The following is a 20,984-nucleotide window of genomic DNA, read 5'->3' as shown; positions in this document are numbered from 1 at the left end:
TCTGCATTAAATAATATATACAAATACATTTTTAACATTAGAGGAGGAGCTTGAATAGGGTTCCCTTATGATGAATGTCTTTCCTATGTAGGTAACTGAGGAGTCCTATGTGTTGGCATAGTTTAACAGCATGTATTATTGCACATGTAATCCCCTAATACAGGGGTCACAGCAATCCCAGGGTTACACTCATGATCCCAGAACTCTTCTCACAAATCAGACTTTTGACCCTGAGTGCCAGGGTTTCACCAGCGGTGAGGAAGACCAAGCCTCCAGGGCCCTAGATATTAAAAGTGGTCTTTTTCCACACAGTCTCTTAAACTCCCCGCATTTCACTTTCACAGACTCAGCTGATACTCACTTAGATCATCTTCTTCAAACAATTTCAAGTAGAAGGTAACAAAACCACACAGAAGATTGGGACTGGTGTTCAAATAAAAACGGTTTTACTACAACTTAAAAAAATAAGATCCACATAAGAATATCAAAAATCTCATCATGAACAAAAAAATAGTTCTCAGTATTACAGTCTTTTATCTATCTCCAGACTTGAATCAGTGTCCTTTCTCAGTGATGGGAAAAAGAATAGTACTTCTCAAGATGGGTTAAGGAAGGAGAAGGCCAAAACAATTCCTCCCCTCCAAAATAGCAAAAAACAACAATCAAATAGTGGCTATAAGTTTTATGATTGTTTCCTCTGTTTTTTCCAGCAAGAAATGTATTTAGTCCAATAAAAAGGTATATAAAGTTTGTTTTGCTTACTGACCTTTATTTCCATGAATTCAAGTAGACTAAACACGGCAACCACATCACTAATTATTATAGGAAACTACATTACTGTAAATTCCCATCATTAATACAATAGGATGCTGTTCTCCACTTTAAATTTTTAGGTAATAAGACACCAAAATACAAAATTCCTTTTCTCTGCATGCCTTAAGCACACCAAACAATCAGTATAATTTAAAATTTGCAAGCAGCTGCCATCTGCTAGTGAGCAAAATTAAATACAATTTTCCATTTAAAGCATAGATGTTTCCCTTAGTAGACAGGCAATCCCAAATGTGATTCCTCTCCAACCAACTTTTCCTAATCTAAGTGTACAATTGGTCAAAGAAGAGTCACATATTTTAGTAGTGCAAATTATAAACAAAGTTAAATATGAAAAGCGCCCTCTGAGGATACAAATAATTTTCTTTTTTAACAATAAAACCTTTTGCGGTCCTTATGTGTGGCTGCTCTATGACCTTCTTGTAACTTGCTGAGTTGGTTAGTTAACTTTTGTACATTCAACCTCCATACAATAAAAACAGCACATAAAACAGTCACCATCTTCAGGCAATGGTTATCCATTAGAATATGATGACAAAATACTTCCAAGCAATTCATATCAAATGCACACAACTTTGAAAATGAACGTTTTTTTATAGTTTATTTATATGAAAGACCTAACAAAGCAACAAAATCTTCACGTCTGTCTGTATTTCTAAAAGAAATAAAGAATAGATACAACCAGCTGGCTTCAAGAAAACAGCTAATTATTATGTTTGTTCTATTGCTTGGAGAATAAGACAAAGGGTCCAGAGACGCAGAACAAGTTGAATGCAATTGCTGAACATTCCATTTCACTTCAAGAAGAGGCAAATGATCAATGGAATGCCAAAGGAATCAACACAGGGCCAGCTGTTTTCATAAAAAGGGCTGGAAAGGAAGCTATGCCTTTCTGAAGATGACTAACATCTGTACAAGGCTGACATTTCAGGGAAAGTAAAAGAAATTTTATAAAATAAATCAAGAATGTGACAACCAAGCATTAATGAAAAAAGTAGAGCCAAGCAACTGCCGCACAGGAACAAAGGCAAGCGATGCATGATTCGGTGAAAGAGTTTCAGTGGGATCCTAGGCTACAGAATGAAAGTTATAACCTACAGGAAAATAGGGATGTGGAAATATTCCTGCACAAGTCATTGGTGAAATTTCATCTACAATATTTAGGCCACTGTTGGAGAACACACATGTACATTTTTCTGCAATAAACTAAGTGCTAACGTGCTTTATTTTAGTCATTGGTTAGAAACAATTAAGAAAACAGGGTCCTTTTTTCTTCTGAACAGACATTAACTGTGCCAAATTACAAGTGGTTGTGTTGGGGGTTTTTTTGTGGTTTTTTTTTTTTTTTTACAGGATCTGAATACAATTCGTACAGCCTGAAAGACACAATCACAATCCCAAAGAAGAATGTGTGCACTGCATCTAATGCCAGGTAGCTGCCCTATTTCACATATATAAAATATTCTGCTGTACCCTTGCACATTATTTAAAGAAAGCCTACAGATTCAGAAAAAAAGCCTTAAACCTTTACTTTGCAGAGTAGTTGCATTAGCATACTAGTGAAAATGTTGTACACCATTGTGTTGGCACAGATGATTACTATAATGTCCTGTACTTGGGTTTACATGCAAAAGTAGTGGACATGTACAACTACTTCAAAATGCTGCAACAAGACTGCTTGTGCAAGCATAATTAAGAGAACATTTTTCACCCATTCTAATCGCTCTCTCTTGGTTACCAGTTCCTCAGCCTATTATTTAAGGCCCAGCATGATATAGATTCCATCTATTTGGTTGAGTGATTGATCCCATATATTCTCTCTCACTCATTGCAATCACAACATGGTAATTATCTGATTTCACCACCAAAAGCCAATAACTTAGCTATGGCTTAAAACTGCCATTTTTCTTATAGAGTTCCAAACTGGTGGAATAAGTTACTGAAAGCTGTAAACTTATCAACTGTCCTTTCGTCTTTTAGACATTATTTCTAAATTTTTGTCTTTACTGCTTTTTGATGTTCATTGATACAGTATTTGATTTTATGTCTTGTCCATCTACTTCTATAAATTGTAACTGTTTTTATGTTTTACTGTAACCTACCCTGAACAATCTCGGAAGGATAGGATATCAAAATAGATGCCAATCATTTCCTAATCAAGCCCTTCATTTTCAGTTTGTATTTTATATTTTCTCAGAATTTCAAAGCTTTAACAAAAAAATATCAGAGGAAAAATGGAGAAATTGCTTACCTAATAATTTCGTTTTCCTTAGTGTAGACAGATGGACTCGGGACCAATGGATTATATGCTTCCCTGTTAGCAGATGGAGACGGAAACAGGTTTCAAAGCTGACGTCACCTTAAATACACCCCTGCAGTGACCTCAGCCCTTCAGAATTCTCTTCAAAAGCTATTGTGAACATACTATTGAAAATCTTGATTAAAACCAACTTGACTAAAAACGGATAACCGTAACTGTACTCAACCAAACAAACGCTGAATCCCAGCAAGATTATACATGCCTTGATCTAGGGACTGGGCGACAGCTTACCCGCAATCTCTTGGAATCGATATTCATTTCACGGGCAATTTCTTGGCACCGTTCTTGGGCAGTATTGGGCAGGATATTGAGTCCATCTGTCTACACTAAGGAAAACGAGATTATCAGGTAAGTAATTTCTCAATTTCCTAGTATGTAGTCAGATGGACTCAGGACCAATGGGATATACAAAAACTACTCCCAATCTGGGCGAGAGGCTGCCCATGTTTCGGTTTACATGGCCCTTGCAAAGGCTGCATCGTCTTAGCGATAGAACCTGCAGAAGGTGTGTACGGAGGACCACGCCGCCACTCGCAGCTGTGGATGGGAGACAGCAATCTAGCTTCTGCCCAGGAGACTGCCTGATCCCTAGTAGAATGAGCTTTAACCTGACAGGGTAATGGCTTTCCTGCCTCCACAAAGGCTCCTGTGACCATCTCCTTGATCCAGTGGGCTATAAAAGCCTACAAAGCTAGTTCGCCCTGCCTCTTTCCACCATGAAGAACAAACAAGCAGTCCATCTTGCGGACTGGTTCTGAAACTTCCAGATACCACAACAAAAACCTACTGATGTTTAAATGGCAGAGGAGGCAATATTCTTCGTCATCCTTGTGCCTATCTAGGAATGGCAACGAAATGGACTGATTCAAATGAAACTCCGAGACTACCTTGGGTAAGAAGGATGGAACGGTACGAAGTTGTAAAGCTCCTGGAGTTATCCGGAGGAACGGTTCCCAACACAACAATGTCTGTAGTACAGAGATGCAATAAGCCGAGCATATAGCCACCAGGAACACAGTTTTCAGGGTTAACAAGCACAAGGAAAAACTGTGCAGTGGCTAAAAGGAGGGCCCTGCCAAAAACTCCAATGCTAAATTAAGATTCCACAAGGGAATCGTCCAACGTAGGGGTGGCCGGAGGTGCTTTACCCTTTTCATAAAATGGGCCATGTCCGGATGAGCCGACAGGCGGGTTCCCTTCACCTCGCCCCTGAAACAGGAGACAGCCATTACCGGGATCATCAAGGAGTTAAGGGTCAAACCTTTATTCAAGCCATCTTGAAAAAATTCCAGAATTACTGGGATTTTGACCGTCCGAGGGGAAACACCGTATTCCTCGCACCAGGCCTCAAATACTCTCCAGACCTGCACATATGCTAAGGACGTAGGGAACTTCCACGCGCGGAGTAAGTTGACAATTACTGCTGCTGAATATCCACGTTTCATCAAGTGAGCCCTCTCAAGGGCCAAACCGTAAGATAGAATTAAGTCGGATCCTCATGAAGGACCGGTCCCTACTAAGCAGGTCTCTGTGTGGTGGGAGGCCCAGGGGGGCCTCCACGAGGAGTCTCTGCATGTCCGCATACCATGAACACCTGGGCCAATCTGGAGCTACTAATAGGACTAATCTCCTGTGGCACTCGATTCTGTATTATGTACAGGATACCACCCAAGTTCTTAATAAATTACAGAATGTTATTCTACCATCAGATCAAGCAATTTTGGTATCCATGGACGTAGTTTGTCTATACACCAATGTATCGCATTCTGTTGCAATGGATGTTGTCTCAGAGGTTCTTTCTACTCAGTTGCACAATCATCGGGTACCTATATCGTTTTTATTATCCACAGCTCAATTAGTCTTAAAGCATAATTATTTTATGTTTTCTGATAAATTTTATTCACAGATTCATGGGATTGCCATGGGGTCCTCAGTGGTCCCATATGTTGCTAATTTAGTTATGAACCGATTGGAATGCACAAGGATCTACAAATCTCCATGTTTTCAACATATTTCTTTTTGGATCCACTATATTGATGATCTTTTATTTTTTTGGAATTCAGATGAGCACGATCTAAAATTGGTTTTGGTCTAGTTAAAACCATTGATGGAGATTTGAAATTTACTTCACAATATGATTTTTTTAAATTCCATTTTTGGACATTTGGATCATCAAAACTGGAACATACATTACAACCACATTATACCATAAGGCTATTGATCGCAACACCTTGTTGAGATACCACAGTTTCCATCCTAAGGCATCCTAAAGCATCCTGTCAGTCAGTATTTTCGTCTGCGTCGCCTTTGTTCATCTGTGGAGGACTATAAAAAACAAGCATACATTTTGGCATTACATTTTTTAGATCGAGGATATCTTCTATCAGCCATTCGTATCGCCTACAAAAGGGCTCTATATTCGCCCAGAGATTCCCTTTTAGAGAATCAAAGCAGACGTCCTTTATCAGGCCATGTTTGTGTACTACAACACACAGACAAATCACCAGCCATTGCTCAAAGTATACGGCACCATTGGCACATTTTGCAACTTCATACTGCATTTTTGGAAGAACCCATGATCTCTTATCAAAGAGGACCTAATATTAAAAATCAAATCGTCCGTGCCACTTTGCCTCACACTAGACAATTACTCATCGTTGTTGGTCATAGGGCATGTGGGAATTATGATATGTGCACATTAACGATACAGGGTAGTTTCTGGCAACATCCGATTACTGGTAAAAAAGAAAAAAAAAAATATATATATATATAAAAAGTCATTTTACAGTGATTGTAATTCCTGCAATGTTGTGTATGCATTACAATGTTCTTGTCCCCAGCTTTATGTTGGTCGCACTTCCTGACCTATCAGGGTATGTTTGAGAGAACACTGCAGTCGTTTGTATACACATAACACTGAAGCCCGAATTGTCAAACACCGTCTATTAAAACATCATCGGTTTGATCAATTACTTTGGTCGATTTTGGATATAGTTCCAATATCTAACAGAGGGGGGATATTCGTTCCCTGTTAAATTATAGAGAACAACGCTTGATTTTTGATTTAGGTTCTGAATTTCCATCTGGTACGAATGACAACGTCGAATGGATGACATTGGTTTAAAGGTCCTCCTTTGGTCTCTATGAATTGGTGGTTGCAGTGACAGTTGTTTGCTGATTGGTTCGTTTTTCATTCATAGTGTTGTTTAAAAGCTCACATTATTTTTTCAATGGCGGATCCTTATAAAGGGCGTTTCACGGACATTATATCAGTGCCAGAACAGTTCATGTTAAGTGTCTTTTTTTCAAAAAAAAAAAATGTTTGTAATAAGCAATTAGTAAAATAATTCATTGTTCATAAGGAAGTGGCGTGGAGAGAAGGAAGGTTGGAGTACCCAGAGATTAAAAAGTGTTACAAACGCATACTTTCACTTTGATAGCACAAAAGTGTTGCTTTTCCATTTAAGTGATTGTTACATAAATGCTATCATTAGCAGTACGTTTTGAGCTCTTTATGAGGGTAACTCCACCTTCACAAAAACTTCTCATCTCACATGTGGTTCTGTTCTTTTTGATAAACAATTTCTTAAACATGGCTATCCATGCAGGGTCATACAATGGGCCTAAAAACATGCCCTTTATGTGAAGAGAGATCTACTCTAAGGTAAGTCACCAGGTCTTACATGCATTCTCCCTTTTTCATTCCAGGTTGGTCTGATTTGCAAATTTATCCATTCTCATTGGTCCATACTGGCCCCGTTGAACTGTATTGAAGATCTCCCTCATTTTGCCTTTTGTCGGGGTCGCAAAGTTAGCATGGGGCAAAGTTAGCATGGGGCACATTTAAAACTAATCGGAGAAAGCATGGGGCACATTTAAAACTAATCGGAGAAAGTTCTTTTTTACTCAACGAACAATTAAACTCTGGAATTTGTTGCCAGAGGATGTGGTTAGTGCAGTTAGTATTGCGCTGTTTAAAAAAGTATTGGATAAGTTCTTGGAGGAGAAGTCCATTACCTGCTATTAGGTTCACTTAGAGAATAGCTACTGCCATTAGCAATGGTAACATGGAATAGACTTAGTTTTTGGGTACTTGCCAGGTTCTTATGGCCTGGATTGGCCACTGTTGGAAACAGGATGCTGGGCTTGATGGACCCTTGGTCTGACCCAGTATGGCATTTTCTTATGTTCTTATACTTTAGTGTCCTCTGATTTTAATTCTAGTACAACCTCTTTACAACCACCAACTGGTCACCCTGTAGAGGTTGCCTTGCTTGTGATCTCTTTCATATATCCTTCTCTGAATGTATCATATAGCATACATTTTACATCTGATTGCAATTCTTCCTAGGTGGGTTATATCATCAAGTGTCCCTGTAATGTGCTATATGTAGGGAAAACAATACAACCCCTGAAAACCCTCATCTAGGAATACTGTAGCAGTATTCACAAACAGGTTGAGAATGCACCTCTAACAAAGCACTGGAATGATTCTAGCCATCTGATTACAGATCTCCATTTCTGTGCCACTGATTGGGTTCCCCCGCATCCATGACGTGGTAATAGGGATTGGGTTTTATTGCAAAAGGACCTTGCACTCTTCTGGTCTTACAGGAGATAGACTGATCTGTTTTTATGCGAACTTGACATCTTGTCTTTGGTCCTTTATGATTACATGATTCTTTCATGCCGTTTCTGAGTGCTTTAAACCTGTTCTGTCGAACACTGTCTTGCATATAATCACTGTGGGGTATGCTGGCAGAAATTTTCTTCAGATACATGTTTATTGTTTTTCAATCTGTAACAAGGTGGTAGACAATATTTTGTTTTATTAATTTGATTTTAATTGTCAAATTTATTTATGCAATGTTTGTCCTGATACTTTATATAATTACCCTGACCTTTATGTCTTATGTTATTTGACAGCTTTAGTCTCTCCTGAAAAAGCTGTAAGGCTAAACATGGCTGGGTCGGGGGACCATAATTTCTGAGGTTTATAGAGGGCACAGAGAAAATATGAAACTATATTGTTGAAGTTTGAACTTTGAATAAACAACGTATTAAGATTTTGAGAAGCATCTGGATTTATGGTTATTGGAGTTATGGACTTTTCCTCACATTTCTCCCTTGATGATTTCAAACCTATGTAAGGCTTCCATGACTACTCTGACTTTATTACTTACATTTAAAGAATTAGGCCTGGCTTGATAACAATTCCTGTGTTGTGCACTAGGGATGTGAATCGGAACCGGAATCGGTTCTGATTCAGATCGTGAATTTTCCTTCATGCGGTCCGATTGGGTTTTTTTGTTGTTTTTTTTTTTTTTTAAATCAGCTGCGCCTGAGCCGATAAAAAACAAAACAAAACAAAAAAAAAAACCCACCCGACCCTTTAAAACTGCTCCCTTAGCTTCCCCCACCCTCCCGACCCCCCCCCCAAAACGTTTTCAAATTACCTGGTGGTCCAGTGGGGGTCCCGGGAGCGATCTCCCGATCTCGGGCCGTCGGCTGCCACTAATAAAAATGGCGCCGATGGCCCTTACCATGTGACAGGGTATCCGTGCCATTGGCCGGCCCCTGTCACATGGTAGGAGCACTGGATGGCCCGCACCATTTTTAAGATGGCGCCGGCCATCCATTACTCCTACCATGTGACAGGGGCCGGCCAATGGCACGGATACCCTGTCACATGGTAAGGGCAAAGGGCCATCGGCACCATTTTTATTAGTGGCAGCCGACGGCCCGAGAGCGGGAGATCGCTCCCGGGACCCCACTGGACCACCAGGTAGTTTTAAAATGTTTTGGGGGCAGGGGGTCGGGAGGGTGGGGGAAGCTAAGGGAGCAGTTTTAAAGGGTCGGGGTGTTTTTAGGGCTTGTTTATGTGTGCCGTTTTTCCCACCCTCCCCCAAAACGATAAGAGAACCCCACGAACCCTATCGGTTTCGGGGAGCCCCCCGATTTCTGACGAATTTGAAAATATTGTACGATATTTTCAATCGTCAGAAATACGATTCACATCCCTATTGTGCACTACCCTGAAGGAGAATGGATTTGGATTTTAGATTTAATTACTCACCTTTTCAAATTCAATCTTAAAATGAGTTACAAAGTCAGATATAGTTGGTAGGTCCCTGCCCCATTGAGCTTACAATCTAAGGGCTTATTTGCTAACCATTTTACCCATTAACACAGAATGGGAAAAAACCCTTACTAAGTCAGATCCTAAATTTGTACCTGAGGCAATGGAAGGTGAAGTGACTTGCTCAATGATACATGGAGCATCAGTTGAATTTGAACCCTGGCATCCCTGGTTCTTAGTCCACGGTTCTAATCACTAGGCTATACTTGCATTCCTTAGGCTTGATTTTAGAGTCCAGCTTCTACTCCTCGGGCTTGCTGGGGCTAAGGATGCTGTGGAGCCAGTGCTCACAGTCCTGAAATGGGGAGAGGAAATCCCTGTCATCACACAACAGTGATTATATACTGGCCACACATGTATCCAGTTCTGAAAGGAGTCAATCTGTGATCTCTGGTCAAGCAAGGCTACAATGAATGACCTAGACAGGAAAATAGAGAAAGTTAAAATGGATAAGAAACCTTAGGTAATTGTGCATGAAGGCACATGATGCTGTAGCCATGGTAAAGGCTGGTTCTCAATGAGCTGGAACCCCAAAGTTTCCCACCCAAAAAGGAAGTATGGAACAAAGTCAGCATTTAATGGAACAAAGTCAGCATGGCTTTACCCAGGGCAAGTCTTGCCTCACAAATCTGCTTCACTTTTTTGAAGGAGTTAATAAACATGTGGATAAAGGTGAACCGGTAGATATAGTATACTTGGATTTTCAGAAGGCGTTTGACAAAGTTCCTCATGAGAGGCTTCTAGGAAAAGTAAAAAGTCATGGGATAGGTGGCGATGTCCTTTCGTGGATTGCAAACTGGCTAAAAGACAGGAAACAGAGAGTAGGATTAAATGGGCAATTTTCTCAGTGGAAGGGAGTGGACAGTGGAGTGCCTCAGGGATCTGTATTGGGACCCTTACTGTTAAATATATTTATAAATGATCTGGAAAGAAATACGACGAGTGAGATAATCAAATTTGCAGATGACACAAAATTGTTCAGAGTAGTTAAATCACAAGCAGATTGTGATAAATTGCAGGAAGACCTTGTGAGACTGGAAAATTGGGCATCCAAATGGCAGATGAAATTTAATGTGGATAAGTGCAAGGTGATGCATATAGGGAAAAATAACCCATGCTATAATTACACACTGTTGGGTTCCATATTAGGTGCTACAACCCAAGAAAGAGATCTAGGTGTCATAGTGGATAACACATTGAAATCGTCGGTGCAGTGTGCTGCGGCAGTCAAAAAAGCAAACAGAATGTTGGGAATTATTAGAAAAGGAATGATGAATAAAACGGAAAATGTCATAATGCCTCTGTATTGCTCCATGGTGAGACCGCACCTTGAATACTGTGTACAATTCTGGTCGCCGCATCTCAAAAAAGATATAATTGCGATGGAGAAGGTACAGAGAAGGGCTACCAAAATGATAAGGGGAATGGAACAACTCCCCTATGAGGAAAGACTAAAGAGGTTAGGACTTTTCAGCTTGGAGAAGAGACGAGTGAGGGGGGATATGATAGAGGTGTTTAAAATCATGAGAGGTCTAGAACGGGTAGATGTGAATCGGTTATTTACTCTTTCGGATAGTAGAAAGACTAGGGGGCACTCCATGAAGTTAGCATGGGGCACATTTAAAACTAATCGGAGAAAGTTCTTTTTTACTCAACGCACAATTAAACTCTGGAATTTGTTGCCAGAGAATGTGGTTAGTGCAGTTAGTATAGCTGTGTTTAAAAAAGGATTGGATAAGTTCTTGGAGGAGAAGTCCATTACCTGCTATTAAGTTCACTTAGAGAATAGCCACTGCCATTAGCAATGGTAACATGGAATAGACTTAGTTTTTGGGTACTTGCCAGGTTCTTATGGCCTGGATTGGCCACTGTTGGAAACAGGATGCTGGGCTTGATGGACCCTTGGTCTGACCCAGTATGGCATTTTCTTATGTTCTTAAGTAACTGAACATAAGCCCAAGTAACAAATATGTTTTATTATAGTAAGGAGGTATGACTTGTTTAGAAACATTTTTGTCACCTCCTGGATGCTGGGATAAGTGGAGGTCAAGGACACCAAAGGTGTCCAGTGCCTCTTTGTCATCTGGCCTGATTGTTGCTCCTCCCTACTTGCTTCCATTCCAGCTTGACAGCTTGCTGATCCCGTTTCCATTGACTGCCTGCCTGCATGAAGAATAGCTCTCCCTCCCTTCTCCAGGGAGAAACAGGATGCTGGGCTTGATGGACCCTTGGTCTGACCCAGTATGGCATTTTCTTATGTTCTTAAGTAACTGAACATAAGCCCAAGTAACAAATATGTTTTATTATAGTAAGGAGGTATGACTTGTTTAGAAACATTTTTGTCACCTCCTGGATGCTGGGATAAGTGGAGGTCAAGGACACCAAAGGTGTCCAGTGCCTCTTTGTCATCTGGCCTGATTGTTGCTCCTCCCTACTTGCTTCCATTCCAGCTTGACAGCTTGCTGATCCCGTTTCCATTGACTGCCTGCCTGCATGAAGAATAGCTCTCCCTCCCTTCTCCAGGGAGGATTTTATCCCTGCATATCTTCAATGTCATCTCTTGGGCGTCGGGATAAATGGAGGTTGAGGATGCCAAAGCCACCACACACCTCTTGTGAACGCTGAAAGGATGTGCAAAAGGAGCCTGCCCCTTTGGCTGCCCCTTCATATGCAACCAAAGTGCCTTGAATTTGCTCCATCATAAGGTGAAAGGTTTTTTTTTGTTTCCTTTGTTGGGTTTTTGTACTTCACCATGGTTAATGGTGAAGCAATTCCAGTACTATGGGACAAGGAAGGTATGGTGTTTTATCTACAAAATGCTGCAATGTCAGAACATCTTATTTGAGATTAATTAACTTCTGTAACTCTTCCAATATGTCATCATGTATGGTGTCATCGATTCTATTTCTAGATGTACTAACTGAAAAAAATCCCAATAGTTGCTGTTATCATTCATAAAAATCCATTTTGCCTGTATCTAATTGAGACATGGTTGTCAGACACAGACAACATTCTCTTGAATCAAATTCCTCCCTGTGATTATTCAGTCAATTCTTAACCACGAATAGAGAGACATGGTGGAGGTTTAATGGTTACTTATGAAAAAAAATCTTCAGGCTAATCTCCTATCAAAATGACTATTATACTTCCATTTGAAGTTTTAATGTTGATGTCTCAAGTTTTTAATTTGTGCTTAGTTTATTGTCCTCCAGGAATACAAGCGCATAATATATCTCCATAAATTGAATTATTGGCTGACTGTAATTTGAATGCAAGCTCTACTATTGTACTTGGAGATTTTAATCTCCATATGGACAAAGTTCCATTTCTAGCTCCATGTGAGATTTTGCTCGATTCAATGAATGTCTCGAGATGGGTCCAAATTATTGAAAGCCCCATCCACAAAGCTGTCATATATTAGATTTGGGTTTTTATGCATCAGAATTATATTAAGAATTCCAATACTCTAATCTCCACTCTTCCATGCTCGGATCATAAACTAATCTCAATTTTAGTTGAGCTAACATGTGCTAGGCAAACCATCCCAGATTCCAACCAAATAATAAAAAAATGTTAAGCATATTGGTCCCGATAAACTAAAGTTAAAACTCCCAGAGCAACTAGATAAGATTAACTTTGATAGCATATCTAATGCTGTAACTGAATGGGATGAAACAATTTTAAAAGTACCTGATAAACTGGCCCCATTCTTAACCATCAAGGTGAGGGAGTATCAAAAAAGAATCACCATGGTATTCCCATGAAATCACCATGGTCAGCGAGACATGTTCCACGTCGTGTTGAACACAAATAGAGAAAAGACAAATCTAATCAAAACTTAGAAATTTAGAGTTTGCATCTACAGAAATGTAGGGAATCGGCGCTATTTTAAAAGAGCTACGCACATAAATTATGGGAGTTACGCCCATGGCTGGGCCCTGCGCACGCCGCGCACATTTTACAACAGGCCTGACCTCGCACGTAATCCCCCATTACACGCCAAAGTGCCAGGCCTGCTGAAAGGAGCGGTCTGGGGGCGTGGTCTGGGTGGGGCGGGGGGAGGGCTGGGACAGCGCCATTAGCCGCTGTCCCAGGGAAGCACGTGCCTGCAGCTGGTCAGCATGTGGATGATACTTCTGCTTCAGAGCAGAAGTAAATATTAAAATAAAAAATTAGGGACTAGGTAGGGTTAGGTTAGAGTTCGGGAAGGAGAGGGGAAAAGGTAGGAAGGGTAAGGTTAGGGAAGTTCCCTCCCAATCTGCTCCTTAATTGGAGCGGACAGAGTGAACTGGGGACTAGCCGATCGCGTTGCCGCACATAGGAATAAAATCCCCACCCCCCCCGTGCACGCAAGTCGCGGGTTGCCCAAACATGTGTGCACAAATTTTAAAATCCAGCACACGTGTACGCAGCCATCGTATTTTATAACACATGTATGAATATTATAAAATCGGCGCGTCCATTTGCGCACGCCAGGAACCACGCACACACACGGGTCTTAAAATCGACCCCAATGTGAACAAGAAATACTTTCTGACAAAATTCACAGTTCATGCCATAATATGAGAGCTATTTTTGACTGTGGAATGACTTAAGTCCATGATGGGAAGTTATAATAATAATAAAACCGTTTTATCTACCTTTACCCATGATGAATTTACACAGTTTTTTTTTAAACAAAGAAAGCAGATTATCCCCCTCTTTAACAGCTTTGTTACTTGTTATCCTTATAAATCTGCATCATGCTGGAAACAGTTTTCTCCTGTTTCAAATACTGAAATTAATTGCCAAATTAGATCTGCCATATTGTGCAATGAACCCCATTATAACAAGTGCCTTAAAAGTCATCCATGAGGTTATTTCTCCTTTTATAACTAAAATTATTAACTTATCATTGGCAGAAGGAGTGCTCCCTGAATCAGTGAAAAAGGATTCAGATAGATCAATATTAAAAAGATGTTCTGCCGATCCTAACATCTTGTTGAATTATAGGCCAATATCCTCCTTATTACTAGCCAAAAGTATGCTGTACACAAACAGCTAAATGTGTACCTTGACAACTCTTTGCTCACCCCTAACCAATTTGATTTTAGGAAGAATTGTAGTACAGAAATTGTATTGCCGTCAATCTTCAATATAATATAGCATGGATTACATAAGGGTCAAAGTTATATTTTGGTGGTTCTTGATACGGCCATGGCCTTTGACACCATTGATCATAGATTGTTATTGAGATGACTAGAGGAATGTGGGATCATGGGATCCATACTTATCTAACTTGCACTAGTTACCTATTCAATTTAGAATCCACGTTAAAATCTGAATGCTTATACACAAAATATTTACAAATACAGATGTATTATGGTTGGGGGGTTTGCCTTACATACTTATACTCCTCAATGTTTATTGAGAGCTGCAAATCGGGGCCTTCTGAAGAATTCTACATTAGGCACATCTGCAGGAGGTTAGGATCCGTGTTGTGTCTATGGTCAGTCCAATTTTGTGGAACTCCATGCCTGAACCACTTAGAGTCATGTCAAATAGCGAAAGCTTTCAAACAGGCCTTTGGGGCTGCAAACTCTTGAGGAATCACACAGATTATAGTGAGGGTTTTATGGTGCCCTTGATGAAACTGGGCTATATAGTTATGACCTAATGGAAGCACTTTTGAATTGAATTTGTGTTTGTTGTTGCTAGTTGATTTCATATCATTTACTTTTATGTACGTTTAATTTTGTAAACCCATATCAAAAATACTGTGGATACATTCCCTTTTATATCTGCAGAATAACATCCCGTAGTGTTAGCCATTCCCCATGTTCTTTTATATCCCTTGTTAACAATCCCCATATTTAAATGTTTAATGTATTTGACAAAGTTAACGCATGAGTTCCTGCAAATTTTGTTTAAATGTAAACCGATGTGATATGTAAAATCGAACACCAGTATATAAAAATAAATAAATAAAATAAATAAATTACTTTATAGCAGTGGTTCTCAACCTTACCCCATCGTAACACACTCACTCACTCTTCCCACCAAACCAGTGGCGGTAGCAGCCTCCTCCACTTCCAGCCCTTGTGGCCTGGAGAAAGGACTCCCATCCGCCACGGGGGCTGACTTGCAGGCTTTGTTTAGTTTTTTTGCCTGAAACTAACATCTGCTTTCCATCCTGCGAATTTCTCACTAGTCTACTTTACTTATAGAAAAGTCATTATTTGAATATACTTGTATAGCACATAATTTGTCCAAAGACAGCCAAAGCAGATGTCTTAACAAAACATCTAGCATACCTCACTTCATCCCACCCCAAGAAAAGTCCTATTTTATATCTTGTGGAAACAGAAGAAAACAAAAGCCTGCTCACCATGCAAACTGAGATCTCATCGCCGACTCTGATTCTGTTGACCTCTAGCAGCTTCTCCAACAGATGATTTTTGTGCAAGAGCCAGGAAAATACCAGTAAGAGCTCTCTGCTGCCCTGTGACCCATCGTCTGGAAGACGGTAGAAGTCTAAGTTACCATAGCCATAGTACCACAGAACTGATTTCACAAATCTAATTTGGGTACCTGCAAAAGAAATACATGATGATCACTTGAACTCCATACATACTATACTTAAACAGCATGTTTTGTAGCATCAATAACAATTAAATAGTCTAATTGAGAACCTCCCAATTAGGTTATACCAAGCATAGACTAAAATAGTTACCGTATTTTTCGCGCCATAAGACGCACATTTTTTCCCCAAAAGTGAGGCGGGGGGGGAAATGTCTCTGCGTCCTATGGAGTGAACATTAAAAAAAAAAAAAAACCCAACTAACTACAACCCCCCCCCCCCCCACCCTCCTGACCCCCCCTCCCCACCCCCAAGACTTGCCAAAAGTCATAAGAAGAAAATGCCATACTGGGTCAGACCAAGGGTCCATCAAGCCCAGCATCCTGTTTCCAACAGAGGCCAAACCAGGCCATAAGAACCTGGCAAGTACCCAAAAACTAAGTCTATTCCATGTTACCGTTGCTAGTAATAGCAGTGGCTATTTTCTAAGTCAACTTCATTAATAGCAGGTAATGGACTTCGCCTCCAAGAACTTATCCGATCCTTTTTTAAACACAGCTATACTAATTGCACTAACCACATCCTCTGGCAACAAATTCCAGAGTTTAATTGTGCGTTGAGTGAAAAAACTTTCTCCGATTAGTTTTAAATGTGCCACATGCTAATTTCATGTAGTGCCCACTAGTCTATTATCCACAAGCATAAATAACCGATTCATATCTACCCATTCTAGACCTCTCATAATTTTTAACATCTCTATCATATCCCCCCTCAGCCGTCTCTTCTCCAAGCTGCAAAGTTCTAACCTCTTTAGTCTTTCCTCATAGGGGAGCAGTTCCATTCCCCTTATCATTCTGGCAGCCCTTCTCTGTACCTTCTCCATCGCAATTATATCTTTTTTGAGATGCAGCGACCAGAATTGTACACAGTATTCAAGGTGTGGTCTCACCATGGAGCGATACAGAGGCATTATGACATTTTCCTTTTTATTCACCATTCCCTTTCTTATAATTCCCAACATTCTGTTTGCTTTTTTGACTATCACAGCACGCTGAACCGACGATTTCAATGTGTTATCCACTATGACATCTAGATCTCTTTCTTGGGTGGTAGCTCCTAATATGGAACCTAACATTGTCTAACTATAGCATCGGTTATTTTTCCCTGTATGCATCACCTTGCACTTATCCACATTAAATTTCATCTGCCATTTGGATGCCCAATTTTCCAGTCTCACAAGGTCTTCTTGCAATTTATCACAATCCGCTTGTGATTTAACTGCTCTGAACAATTTTGTATCATCTGCAAAATTGATTACCTCACTTGTATTTCTTTCCAGATCATTTATAAATATATTGAAAAGTAAGGGTCCCAATACAGATCCCTGAGGCACTCCAGTGCCCACTCCCTTCCACTGAGAAAATTGTCCATTTAATCCTACTCTCTGTTTCCTGTCTTTTAGCCAGTTTGTAATCCACGAAAGGACATTGCCACCTATCCCATGACTCTTTTCTTTTCCTAGAAGCCTCTCATGAGGAACTTTGTCAATCATCTTCTGAAAATCCAAGTACACTACATCTACCGGTTCACCTTTATCCACATGTTTATTAATTCCTTCAAAAAAGTGAAGCGGATTTGTGAGGTAAGACTTGCCTTGGGTAAAGTCATGCTGACTTTGTTCCATTAAACCATGTCTTTCTATATGTTCTGTGATTTTGATGTTTAGAACACTTTCCACTATTTTCCTGGCACTGAAGTCAGGCTAACCGGTCTGTAGTTTCCTGGATCGCCCCTGGAGCCCTTTTTAAATATTGGGGTTACATTTGCTATCCTCCAGTCTTCAGGTACAATGGATGATTTTAATGATAGGTTACAAATTTTACTAATAGGTCTGAAATTTCATTTTTAGTTCCTTCAGAACTCTGGGGTGTATACCATCTGGTCCAGGTGATTTACTACTCTTCAGTTTGTCAATCAGGTCTACCACATCTTCTAGGCTCTCCGTGATTTGGTTCAGTCCATCTGAATCATTACCCATGAAAACCTTCTCCAGTACGAGTACCTCCCCAACATCCTCTTCAGTAAACACCGAAGCAAAGAAATCATTTAATCTTTCCGCAAGGGCCTTATCTTCTCTAAGTGCCCCTTTAACCCCTCGATCATCTAATGGTCCAACTGATTCTCTCACAGGCTTTCTGCTTCGGATATATTTTAAAACGTTTTTACTGTGAGTTTTTTGCCTCTATGGCCAACTTCTTTTCAAATTCTCTCTTAGCCTGTCTTATCAATGTCTTACATTTAACTTGCCAACGTTTATGCATTATCCTATTTTCTTCTGTTGGATCCTTCTTCCAATATTTGAATGAAGATCTTTTGGCTAAAATAGCTTCTTTCACCTCCCCTTTTAACCATGCCGGTAATCGTTTTGCCTTCTTTCCACCTTTCTTAATGTGTGGAATACATCTGGACTGTGCTTCTAGGATGGTATTTTTTAACAATGACCATGCCTCTTGCACACTTTTCACTTTTGTAGCTGCTCCTTTCAGTTTTTTTCTAATTATTTTTCTCATTTTATCAAAGTTTCCCTTTTGAATGTTTAGTATGAGAGCAGTTGATTTGCTTACTGTTCCCCTTCCAGTCATTAATTCAAATTTGATCATATTATGATCACTATTGCCAAGCGGCCCATCACCATTACCTCTCTCACCAAATCCTGTGCTCCACTAAGAATTAGATCTAAAATTGCTCCCTCTCCTCGTCGGTTCCTGAACCAATTGCTCCATAAAGCTATTATTTATTCCATCCAGGAACTGTATCTCTTTAGCGTGTCCTGATGATACATTTACCCAGTCAATATTGGGGTAATTGAAATCTCCCATTATTACCACACTACCAATTTGGTTAGCTTCCCTAATTTCTCTTAGCATTTCACGGTCTGTCTCACCATCTTGGCCAGGTGGACGGTAGTATTCTCCTATCATTATAGTCTTCCCCGATACACAAGGGATTTCAACCCATTAAGATTCAATTGTGCATTTAGTCTCATGCAGGATGTTTCTCCTGTTGGACTCTATGCCATCTCGGACCTAAAGCGTCACACCGCCTCCTGGGTGCTCCTCTCTGTCACTGCGTTATAATTTGTACCCTGGTATAGCACTGTCCCATTGGTTGTCCTCCTTCCACCATGTCTCTGAGATGCCAAGTAAGTCTATGTCATCATTCACTGCTATACAATCTAATTCTCCCATTTTACTTCTTAGACTTCTGGCATTAGTATACAAACATTTCAAAGTTTGTTTTTTGTTTGTATTTTCATTCTGCTTTTTAATTGATAGGGATAAGTTAGAGTTTTTTAGCTCAGGTGAGTTTTTAGTTACAGGCCTTGGTTTACTTTTCTTATTATTGGAACCTCACTGCCGGGATGCCCTAATTCTAATGCATCATTAGTATCCTTTGAAGATACCTCCCTCCGAACCATGCGCTGCTGAGCGGCTGTCGGCTTTCCCCTTTGTTCTAGTTTAAAAGCTGCTCTATCTCCTTTTTAAAGGTTAGCGCCAGCAGTCTGGTTCCACCCTGGTTAAGGTGGAGCCCATCCCTTCGGAAGAGACTCCCCCTTCCCCAAAAGGTTCCCCAGTTCCTAACAAAACTGAATCCCTCTTCCTTGCACCACCCTCTTATCCACGTATTGAGACTCTGGAGCTCTGCCTGCCTCTGGTGACCTGCGCGTGGAACAGGGAGCATTTCAGAGAATGCTACCCTGGAGGTTCTGGATTTAAGCTTTCTACCTAAGAGTCTAAATTTGGCTTCCAGAACCTCCCTCCCACGTTTTCTTATGTCGTTGGTGCCCACATGTACCATGACAGCCGGCTCCTCCCCAGCATGGTCTAAAAACCTATCTAGGTGACGCATGAGGTCTGCCACCTTAGCACCAGGTAGGCATGTTACCAGGCGATCCTCACGCCCACCAGAAAGAGAATAAAATAGAGAATGTCATAATACCTCTATCGCTCCATGGTGAGACAACAACCTAGAATACTGTGTGCAATTCAGGTCATTGCATCTAAAAAAAAAAACAAAACACCCCAGAAAACTATACCTGAACTAGAAAAGAGACAGAAAAGAATGACCAAAATGATAAAGGAGATGGAACTGGTCCCTATTAGGAAAGGCTAAAGAGGTCAAGGCTGTTCAGCTTGGAGAAGAAAATGGCTAAGGGAGGATATGATTGAGTCAATAAAATCATGAGTGGAGTAGAATGAGTAAATGTGAATTGGTTATTTACTCTTCCAAAAAATACAAAAACTAGGGAACAAGCTATGAAATTCTTTAGAATAGCACATTTGGAGAAAATCATTTTTCACTCAAAGCACAATTAAGCTCCGGAATTCATTGCTGGGGGATTTGATAAAGGTAGCCCAAGCAGCTGGGTTTAAAAAAAAGGTTTGGACAATTTTTTGGGAGGAGAAGTCCATAAACTGTTATTAACCAGATAGACTTGGGAAAAGCCACTACTTATCTTAGGCTTTAGCTTTAGGTTCTATCTGTTTGGGATTTTGCCAGGTACTTGTGACCTGGATTGGCCACTGCTGGAAACAGGATACTGGGCTAAATGGACTCTCAGTCTGATACAGTATCAGAGCGCAATGTTTAACCCTGGTTGGACGCGCATTTTGAATGCTCATCCACAACCACTTATACAATAAAGCTTGGATTTTAAAAAGGCTACGTGCGCAAATTTTGGCATTTACACGTGGCCAGGTTTTGCATGCACCACGCGCATTTTACGACAGGCCCAGCCATGCACGTGAATCCCAGTACGCGCATTAGTGGCAAGCCTCTCCAAAGGGGCAGGCCAGAGGGCATGGTCAGCGCCATTAGCTGCTGTTCCGAGGAAGCACGCACTGGCAGCCGGCCGGCGCACGGAGGTTATTTCAACTCCGAAGTTGAAGTAAGTAGAAAATTAAGTTTCCTCCCAATCTGCTCCTTATTTGAAGCGGACTGGGAGGCAACTGGGGAAGTCCTACTCACATCGCCATGAATTGCTTTATTAAATTCCCCCCCACCCCCCCATGCATACAAATCGCAGGCCGCCCACAAATGCACGCGCAGATGTTAAAATCCGGCATGCATGTGTT

At 40.6% G+C, this 20,984-nt stretch overlaps 1 protein-coding gene across 4 annotated transcripts in view; it reads right to left on the bottom strand.

The window, feature by feature from the left end:
- TEDC1 (tubulin epsilon and delta complex 1) overlaps window positions 1-20,984 on the bottom strand; it is a 176,383-nt gene that overhangs the window by 147,549 nt on the left and 7,850 nt on the right. For all 4 annotated transcript variants that reach the window (XM_029598835.1, XM_029598834.1, XM_029598831.1 and 1 more), the window contains exon 3: window positions 15,658-15,860. In XM_029598835.1, the coding sequence (XP_029454695.1) occupies window positions 15,658-15,860 (203 nt within the window). The remainder of the gene's footprint in view (window positions 1-15,657; window positions 15,861-20,984) is intronic.

The sequence above is a fragment of the Rhinatrema bivittatum genome, chromosome 4 (assembly GCF_901001135.1).
Source record: "Rhinatrema bivittatum chromosome 4, aRhiBiv1.1, whole genome shotgun sequence".
NCBI classification, from domain to species: Eukaryota; Metazoa; Chordata; class Amphibia; order Gymnophiona; family Rhinatrematidae; genus Rhinatrema; species Rhinatrema bivittatum.
The sequence above is the reverse complement of the archived record's forward strand: the minus strand, read 5'-3'. Positions and strand labels throughout refer to the sequence as shown.